This window comes from Conger conger, chromosome 16 (assembly GCF_963514075.1).
Source record: "Conger conger chromosome 16, fConCon1.1, whole genome shotgun sequence".
Taxonomy (NCBI): domain Eukaryota; kingdom Metazoa; phylum Chordata; class Actinopteri; order Anguilliformes; family Congridae; genus Conger; species Conger conger.
In genome coordinates, this window is record NC_083775.1 from 4998325 (window position 1) to 5008858 (window position 10534).

At 47.6% G+C, this 10534-nt stretch overlaps 1 protein-coding gene across 2 annotated transcripts in view; it reads left to right on the top strand.

The window, feature by feature from the left end:
* Positions 1-347: 347 nt before the first annotated feature.
* The window catches only part of LOC133113953 (casein kinase I), a 25934-nt gene continuing 15747 nt past the window's right edge, over positions 348-10534 (top strand). For both annotated transcript variants that reach the window (XM_061223123.1, XM_061223122.1), the window contains exon 1: positions 348-841. In XM_061223123.1, coding sequence (XP_061079107.1) covers positions 766-841 — 76 coding nt within the window. In that variant the 5' untranslated portion in view covers positions 348-765. The remainder of the gene's footprint in view (positions 842-10534) is intronic.

Genomic DNA, 10534 nt, shown 5'->3' on the forward strand with positions numbered 1-10534 from the left:
ATATAACATCTTGAAAACATAACCCACCTAAATTACTATATATAGGCCATTTTATTTCTAACTTGAAGCAACGATACAATACAGTATTGCCACTCAATAAATATTTTAAAAAATGTATAAAACTGCAAATATTAACTTTCAGCAAAATGATTGCAGCGACAATACCCATTGCCATATTTCTATAATAATGTTAACAAATAATAGATGTTATCAAATCAGTAGTGTGTACAAAAATGTATTTAAGAGTGCACGAAATGTTTAAAACAACACTGCTAAGTTGTTTGCGGATATCACAGTCGCCTGGCCCTAAACCCCGCCCACTTTGTGGTTGCTAACGGAAGTGATGTCACGGGAGTGTGCCTGACAGTGTAGTACTGAAGGAAGAGGAGAGAGAATCAGAGAACGATTGTAAAAGAATATATTCGTTAAAATCCGGCTCCATCCTCTTCTCGTTTTTGGGGAATGCGATCCAAAACGATAAGAACATAATCTTCACACTTAGAGCTACAATATAAGGCCCATATTGTGGTATTCTAAAAATCAGAGTGTTAGATAAGGGATGGTGAAAGTTGGATTGGAAGAATAATATTACTATCTTCAGCTGACCGGAGGGTGGGCGACGAAAACCGCATTAATTGTGGGAATTGAAATTTCACTGGTTTAGAGTGCGTATAACGTTAGTACCCAGTGCCTAAATAAAATACTGTTTACATTTTCTTTTTTGAAGCTAGCTTCTTAGCTAGCCAGGTAAAATAAATATAAGCCATGGAACTGAGAGTGGGAAACCGATACAGACTGGGCAGAAAAATTGGAAGTGGATCTTTCGGCGACATTTATTTGGGTGAGTAAAATAAACATTTTACTAATATTTTACTTCGCTAGATAACGCCTGCACGTACACACCGTAACCCAGAATGTATTAACTAGCTAGCCAGTTTGGCTTCCCATTGTAATTTTGCAGGAAGACAGCGAGTGTCTAGAGATGAAATCAGACTGGCTAGCATCTAATTACCTAACATTGTATTAACCAAATCCATTCCATTAGCTTGCTAACTAAATCATTGCCATACTCCAGCCAATAGTAGTTAGTTAAACAAGATGTCATGTCGGCTGTTCTTTATTTAGGTGTCTTCTGATGTGTTATTTCTTTGGCCGGCTAGTTATAGCTTGGTCTGCGTCTGGTGTTTGGTGACATGAATTAATATTAGACTCATTCGATTATTATCATGGAGTGCAAATACCCCATCCAGCTGATTAGCGCTAACTTGATACAGTGACACTAACAGCTCAACCGTAATTTACTTCGCTAGCTAGCTAAACTTGTGTCGGACAAAGCCGGTGTTCTCGGCATGTCGTCGGCTGGGTTTTTTGAAGGCCAGTTGCCCAAGTCAGTTGTGTTCATAACATTAACCTGGTTTGCTATGAATTTAGCTAGCTAGTGCTACTTCGCCAAGTCAACACAGACCTATTTATAGTTAAGTTGTCTTGCTAGTTGGTACAGGTGATGTAACGATAATTGCTGGGTTCGTTTACTCAATAGCTTAATGCTAGCCTTTTCATAAATGTGTTTGTTAGTTTGATCCCATCAAAGTTGTTACTGCAGAAAGCACTACACTATCACAGAATGAACTGTTATTGGAGAGGCATATAGCTAACTTGTTATCTTGATTAGATTTAATGTTTGCTAGGTTAGATTTCACGTTAACAGGGTACCAGTTGGCCAGCTACCGACGTCAGATGAGTGACAATGGTGACTTCACAATAGTATTTATGCTTAGCGTAATGATGGATAAAAATGTTGTTTTTAGTTGTCAGTAGGAATGGGGGAGTTTTGAATGTTTTTTTCCAATAAAATCCACTAGTTGAAATAACATCCACAGACATACCTAGTGCTGTACATCGGAGTGCTCTTTGTTTTAACAATTTCTAGTAGGAACACCGTAACGTTTGTGTTGTCTCTTGAACCACAACGGCGAACTTCTTTTTGCGGTTTTTGTTAATCTTTTGTGAGTGAGTTGGATAATATTTATGTCCTGCAGTAATTTGAACCATGCTGTAAAAATCCCGCGATCGTCTCGCAAAAAAAAAAAGAAAAAAAAAGAAGGAAACATCTTCACGTTGATCTACTAATTGTTTATTTTTCGCAAATGAGGATTTAATCTGCGACGAAGTCCATTTAGATGGAATGCCCAATATTTGGACAGGTGGTGAGGTTAAGGCAGGCTAGCAAACAATAGCCCCAGAGTTTGAGTGTTGAAAATGTGACTTATTACAGATAATTGACTTGCTGTTATCTTGCTCTCAAGACGAAAGGCTTGCTCGTATCTGGCAGCTACACGCACTCACTGCGATAAATCACTGTACGCTGTGCTTTCTGGCCTTGTGAGCTATTAGGCTACATGCGTTTCATTTCTGGAGCTTGACAGTGTTTGACAAACAACCCGTCAAGCTTAACTTTGCGTCCTTACAACAAAGCCGGCTGTTTTCACAAGACTCCACAAGCTTATCCCTCGCAGAAGACATGCGTTGTTCTACCTTTTAAAACACGTCAAAAGTTATCTCCACTGTTGATGTGTCCATTTTAGAAAACCGTTTGTCCTTCGCAAGTTAAATTACGTTTTCATGAAACCTGGGTTTGCTCTTCCGTGGTCCAGAAGGGAACGCATACGTCTGCAGTTGAGTTGGGTAAATGTGGAGTTCTTTTGGAGGAGGATGTCCGGTCAGCTGCAGGGGACGCCATAAACGGTTCCCGTGGGAGATTTACAGTCACTCGGAGCTGAACCTAATTGCCTCTCCTCCTCCTGACTTCAGACAGTGAAGCCAGAAGCCTGGGGAGAAAATGCAAATGGAGGCACCACTGCGACTCAGAAAGCCACACTCCTGTTGTGTGTCGCAAGTGGACTCTTTTATCCAAAGCGACTTGCCGTTGATTAGACTAAGCAGGGGGTCCATCCCCCCCTGGAGCAATGTGGCGTTACGGGGCCTTGCTCCTGGGCCCTGCGGCTGTGTGGGTCTTATCCTGGTTCACACCGGGGCTTGAACCCCCATCCTTCCGGGTCCCAGTCACGCACCTCAGCCTCGAGGCGCAGGCCAGTGTAATGGATCGGCAGATGGAGGATGTTCTGATGTGGGGAAGGAAGTGCCTGGTTGGTGCCCCAAACACCCCCCTCCCCCCTCCCCCGCTTCATCCCCAGCAGGAAATTCTGGGCCCTGTGCGTATACAGTTGCTGTGTCCACCCCCAGCCCCACCCCCACCCCCCCCTTTTTATTTTTATTTATTTTTTTAGTCGAGGCCTTTTGGGACATTAAGGGCCTTGCTCAAGGGCCCAACAGCTGGTGCAGATCTCCTCATGGCTACGCCGGGGCTCGAACTATCAACCCTCTTGCTCCCAGTCATGTACCGTTAGACACTGGGCTAGACTTACAAACAGACGAGTTTGAGTCTGACGGTGGAGGGGGACTCTCAGGGTCGCATATCGTGTCTGGAACGTGTCGCTGACGGGACGGGCTGAGCTCACGTTGTGGCTGTGGCTGCTGCTGGCGGCGCGGCGTCCCGCCGTGTTTTTTTCCCCGAGCGTGTCCCGGCCCCCCGACGAGCCGCTCCTGCTTTGTCCTCCGCGCCACGGCGTTGAAGGCTTGCGTAACCGCGGGGACGTCCAATCGCCCTCCTCCGCCGAGCATGACCACGCCCCCCCCCCCCACTGTCTCGTCCGTGTGCGAGAACAGCGTGTTCCTTTTCCTCTCCGCCCGAGCGTCTCCATTTCAGCGCGCCGAGGATTTCACTCCTAATGTCGCGTTCACTTCACATCTCCCTGGGAAATACTGCGTGCGCGTTACGATGCCATACTGTATAGCATATGTACAGTCATATTACCATCTGCTGTGCATGTATTCCTTTGCTCATTTTAGAACGATTTATGTTGGTGTAAATAACTTCAGATAATTGACTTGACTTATTATTTATTTTAGTATTTTTCTGTTTGTTTCCTGTACCGGGAGCCAGACCACTTTGCAGCCAAACTGCTGCATTGAACACCTTCCAGTGGTGGTTAAATGTTAATATCAGATTTGGCATGAATATGCATGCACAAGCACAAAAGGAGGCCCTCTTCCCGTTTTCATATTCTCCATTTTGTCACGGGATTAGATGCCGCGGAGAACTCCTGAGGTGAAATGGTTGAAATTGTGGTTTCCATAGGGACGGATCTCGAGTTGTGGGCCTGAAAGTGTGGCGGTGTTTTGGACGGCGGAGAAAGCGCGTTTGTTGGGGACGAGGCGCTAGATTGTGCCGCTTCGCTTGTGACACATGAGCGTGCTGAGCTGGTCGGCCCGTTTGTTCTGGCTCTAGATCTGTAAATGAGGATATTACGTAACCGTAAGATGACGCCCGAAACGTGCTTCTTGCACTCCCAACTGCATACATTGAACCGGTTAGACTCTCAAGTAAGCACGAGGGAGAATTTCTCATTGTTTCCGTTGGGTGGATGTTGTTAAAGTGGCCTCCTGCTTCTCAGGATGGTGTCTTTAAAGTGGATGTATAGCATGATGTCTTGGTGATAGTAGCGGTGTTTTTGCTTTTTTGGAAACATGCTCCTCAGCTGCATGGGCATCGCAATTCAGTCCGTTTTTTTAAGAACATTGATAAGTTGAGTCAGTCATGAACAGCCCTTGTGAAATTCCCTTTGTCTGAGAAGCTGCCTCCAGTGTACGAGTGCAACACCATCCCCACTTTATTTCATCAAAATAATGTGCACTTTTTAAAAGGCAAGGTGTGCATCCTGCCACATAAAACCTGCCTGAACTTTGCTGTAAATGGGAAAAGAGACCAACTGGTGTAGCTGGGCATCCAGGTGTGTGAGCAGGAGAATGAAACGATTGCTTCCTGAAAAATACATTATGTAGGACTTCGTTTGTACATTACTGTTTGCCTGATCTCATCATTAATTAGACGTATAAGAAGAATCAATGCTGGACATGCAAATATTATGTATTCCCCTAAAATGTTGGATGATTGAGGTATGTAATAGCTCATTAAATAGGCTGTTCGTCTCTGTGTGTAATGAGCTGCCCTGTACATGACTACACTCCCCAGAAGCCTCTGGGCTGTGATGTACTACACTTCCCAGAAGCCTCGGGGCTGTGCTGTACTGCACTCCCCATAAACATTGGGGCCAGGCTGCATATATGAGGGCGGTGATCTGAACACTGACAGCTGTCTGGTTTTGCATGTAAGCAGACTACCGCAGGGCTCTACACTGTTCACCGTTTAGGAGCCTTTGCTCCTGAAAATGTGCTCTTGAGTTTTTCAGCAAATGTTAGCGTTGGCCCCTCAGCAGCCTCTGCTAAAAACTGTGTGTGAAATACACGGTGCGAAAAAAACGCCTCATCGGTTCTGCACCGAGTTCGCTGGGGGCCAAACTTCTCTTGCCTGTTTGCTGGTTATACGGTGATCCATTTTGACGAAAGAGCGGTTTGTGCACTCTTGGTCAGTAAAATGTATAGGTTTGTGACTTGCCTCGTAATGTCAGACAGTAAGGTCTTACTAATTACCATACGAATGTGTAATAAAGTATATAATCCATAGTATTCTAATACTTTTCCTTTTTCCCCCATCCACGTCTGCAGATCAAATGTCCGTCCATTTCCTGTTCCCCTCCAGTCAATATCCTTTCACACAGCTGTGTGCATTCCTCCCCCCCCCAAGAACCATAGGCTACGGTTCTGCTTCCATTACATTTACATTACAGGCATTTGGCAGACGCTCTTATCCAGAGCGACGTACAGTTGATTAGACTGAGCAGGGGCAATGCAGGGTTAAGGGCCTTGCTCAAGGGCCCAACGGCTGTGCGGATCTTATTGTGGCTACACCGGGATTAGAACCACCGACCTTGCGTGTCCCGGTCCTTTACCTTAACCACTACGCTACAGGCCTTCCCCCGTCCTCATTGAACCTTCAGATTCCCCCCCCGAAAGACCACTCTCACTGGTGTACGTGTCACATTGCGGAAGCTTCAACTTCCATCTCAGCTTGTTTTCGTCGCTCTCCGCACCTGCGCGTGCCTCCACCTGCGAACGGTTACCATGGCTACGCCACCCCGTACGACCTCGTCTTCCTGCCAGCGAAAGCCAGCAGGTTTTAGTTCAGCAGAAAAAAAAAAACAGGCCTTTGCTGCTGGCTGAAAACATCACTGATTTAAAAAAACACACACACCCCCACCACCGATCAGTTGTGTGCTGATGTTGGACCTGGAGATAATGAGTCAGCTTGTTCTCTGGTGAGAAAGGTGTACTTTGTGATTTCCTGCCGTGCTTCTTCTTTCCTGTAATCAGATGGGACTGGTGTCGGCGGGGGCGGGGGCGGGGGCGCGGGGTTTATTTGGTTTCCGTATCCTCTCTCAGCACGTGTCAGGATGTGAAGTGTGTGTTAAAGGTTGAAGCGAAACCTCCGTAAACTCCACGGGTGGCAGATTTTATGTTGTAGAGCCCGTTGCTGAATCTCAGTTTGTTACAGCTGCGCAATGATAATCGTATCGCATAATATAATGGCAAAAGGATGAGAATAGGCCATTTAAGGCAAGGTTCGCCTTTTCCTTCCGCTAATGCGGTGTTCTTGGTTCACCTAAAAGCTAGGTAACTAGCATATGTGACGGTTAAACGCAAGGTTCTCTGTTCCAGCCAGGCCTTGTCCCCCCCCCCCCCCCCCTTTCAGCATTTGATGGAAAGGCTTTTTCTGCTGCCACTGTGTTAGGCAGTTTAAGAAGCACACCGTATATAGCTTCTGCAGAGTTTCAGAATACTGAATTGGTATCCAGCTTCTGCGCTGCTCAATTTAGTAAAGCCTAGCGTTTGGGCAGCGTGTGCAGTGTCAGTGGTAAAAACCTGGCACTGTAACGCCGACCTTGTGCTCATTTTGAAGTGTCATTGTAACACGTTTAGCCCAGATGCTGACGACGGTGAAACGTCTCCCTTAAGGTTTGCGATCGCAAATATGTGATCAGAATGTTCTTAACTGAACATTCTCATGCTGATGACCTCACAATCACTACTGGATTGGTGACTGCAAGCCACGGAGTTCTGGAACACTGGCTGAGGGGAAAAAAAACATTCCAATGAGCCTTCTCCTTCAAATGGTTAAAGTGGCACACTCAAGAGGTGTTTATTGTTTTTGTTTCGGTGAATTAAAAAGATATTAACGCTTCGTATCCGTAGGCTTGTTTTTCCCTGGGCTGAGCTCACCCTGCCTCATTTGCGTTGAGGTCCTCTGCAGTGTGGCAGCAGATGTCTCTGGTGACTCCCACAGAAGTGAAATTTGAGCTGCTCTCTCCCTCTCTCCCTGCTTCTGCCTTCTGCTCTGTTCAGCTGGACTGGCGGCGTTACGTGGGCTCTGTCGGAGGAATCATCCAAATATTTATGCTACCTGTCATTACCGCCGCCAAAGTAAAAAAATATTCAGTGTAACCACGTGTTATGTTGTCGTTTAGCCGTTCTGAATATTCATTTAATATTAGGCCAGGGAACTCATAAAGATCACATGCATCCGAGATGAGTTTGTATTTCATTATTATTTTTTGCTCATTGTGTGCTGCTGTTGTGAATTCTGCAGTTGTGACACTTTGACCAGCCCGCTGTCCACACCCCGTTCATCTCTTGAGTTTAACCCTCCCAAAAACATCTCCAGTGTAGCATCTGGAGCCCAGCAAACGTCTGGAACGGAGGTCAGGGAAGGGTCAGAACCCGGGACAGATTCCCCCATTCCCCCCCCGCCCCGTCTGTTACACAATGTTCTTACAGAAGAGTCCTTTCTCCTCAGGCGGATGTGGAGAGTCTCTGTCAGCATTCAGCTGCTTGTAGCTAATCGACATTAATCGAAATCCCACGGCTTTATTCATCCGCATTAGCGTGAGCCAATGGGAGGCCTAGGTTTCTTAGCATTAGCCAATGAGACCCCTCAATTTTTTACCATTTAGCCGATGAGAGCCCTCGTTTGTCCTGCGTGAATGCGCGAACCGATTCTCTTTGTGTCGAGTCATCTTCCCTCAAGGAGCCGGGGTTTAATGTGATCCCCGGTCAGCAGTGCGGTTTTTGGGATCTACCGTCGGGAGCGGGGATCGGATGGTGTCTGGATTGGGTATCGGTGACGGTGAACGTTATTCTCCCATCTGTTCCGTTGATGCAGAGTTTTACACGCCGTGTCGCTCCTGCTGTCACTCAAACGAGTGTCCAATGACGTGTTCCAAACACTCATCAGGCTCACGTGATGACAACTGCCAAATGATTAAAATTATATATATATATATAATTATTATTTTATTTATTTATTTATATATATAGATATATATTTACAGGGGCGGCCTGTAGCGTCGTGGTTAAGGTAAATGACTGGGACCCGCAAGGTCGGTGGTTCGAATCTCAGTGTAGCCACAATAAGATCCGCACAGCCGTTGGGCCCTTGAGCAAGGCCCTTAACCCTGCATTGCTCCAGGGGAGGATTGTCTCCTGCTTAGTCTAATCAACTGTACGTCACTCTGGATAAGCATCTGCCAAATGCCAATAATGTGTGTATGTATATATATATATTGATATAGGCCGATTATGAATGTTACTGTGATTCTGTAGTTGGGTTCAGCTTTTATAAGCGTTCAAGTTTTTATCTGTGTGTTCACTTTAGCTCGTGGAACTGTACTTCCCTCTAGGGTCCTCAGCGCACTTGTCCCTGGTTCTGTTTCGCACTTTATCGTACGTCGCTCTGGATAAGAGCGTCTGCTAAATGACTGTAATGCAACGTAATGTTTGGATGGGGATCGGGAGACAAAGACCCTGGCTGGCAGGACGGCGCTGTAGAATGCAGGGCAGGGGCGTCGCTGCAGGGGATTGTGGGAGATTACGACGGCGGCCCTGCTGTGCTGTGCGTTGCGGTCGCGTTCGCCGCCCGTCGCCGTGCCGACGTCTGGCCGGAGTTACCGCCATCTGCCCCGGCGGCGCCCGTGAGCGAGAACACGCCCGGTTCTGCAGGTTCTGTAAACCCCAGCGAGGCTGTCCCCTGTAATCCTGGCTCCCCCCCCCCCGGTTATTTACCCACAAAGCCACATTAAAACCTCTTTGTGTCAACGTTTTCTACATCATTTCCTTCATTGAATTGTGCTTGAACAAGGGCTGCCTCTCGAGGTGAGGTACATGACCGGTGTAGCCACCTTAAGATCCTCACAGCTGTTGGGCCCTTGAGCAAAGCCCTTAACCCCACATTGCTCCAGGGGAGGATTGTCCCCTGCTTAGTCCGATCAACTGTAAGTCGCTTTGGATAAAAGTTTCAGCGAAATAACAAATGATAATTACTATAAACTAAAGCATGTCCATGATGCTATTCGCAGTGCCGTTGACACAGTACTTGAAGCTGCTGTGCAATATTTTACTAGATAACCTGAAATTTGTCATGTGTTTGCAAAAGCTTTGAATAGGCCAAGCCCTGCAAGCCGGGAACACATGGTTTATTTAAAGTAAACAATTATTTTATTAGTCCTGTTCAAACACTGCACGTTTAGCTAGTTGTCCATAGTTCATGTAAATGGTTAAATAGCAGCAGATGTTCCCCCTAGCCTGGGCCCCTGGCCCCTTCTGCGTGCTCTCTAGGAATGTATGCTGGAAGCGCTGGCTCTCAGTCCCTGCAGGTCCAAACCATGCCAGACCAGCACATTACATTACATGGGTTATTTAGCTGACGCTTCTTATCCAAAGTGACATACAGTTGATTAGACTAAGCATGGGACAGTCCTCCCCTGGAGCAATGCGGGGGTTAAGGGTCGTGCTCAAGGGCCCAACAGCTGTGTGGATCTACAGCGGGGCTCGAACCACCAACCTTCCGGCGCCCAGTCATGCCCCTCAGCCATGAGGCTACAGGCTGCCCACAGAGCCATTGCCATGGATGGCCCGTTTAGTGGCCCTGTGTTTGTTCACCCTCTCCCCCCCCGCTCGGGGTGCGGTCTGGGGGCGGCCATCGTCCCAGGGCCCCTGGCCCTCCGCCCGCGCCACTCCGTCTGGGACACAAAAGCGTTTCCAGGTGACCCGGCGGCCGAACGCGCAGCGATTACAGGCCCTTACGTAACCGTGGTGATTCAGCCGCGCGGAGCCTTGCGTAAGGCTGGGGGCCAGGGGGCCCTCCGCACCTGCGCCAGGGCACCCTCTGCACCTGCACCAGGGGGCCCTCCGCCATGCCAACCGGGTGTGGCTGTATTTCCCACGCCAGGGTGGCACTTACCTGGATGACGTGTTGCCCTGTGTGCGCACACAGGATGTGGTCTGCGTTCCAGTCACTGTGTAGCTGTATGCCGCTGGCAACTGGCTGGGGTACACAAGTCAAAATGACTTACTGGCATGAAATACATTGGCACTGTATGCTTTGCCAAAGCGAACACATAGAAACAGGAATGGTGATATTCTCTCTCTCGGTCTAGAGATGCCAGGGCGGTGTCCCTTTATTCTGGGGACAGCTGGGTTCTTGCAGTTCCCTCGATTTGAGGAACCTGTGTGTTCCTGACTC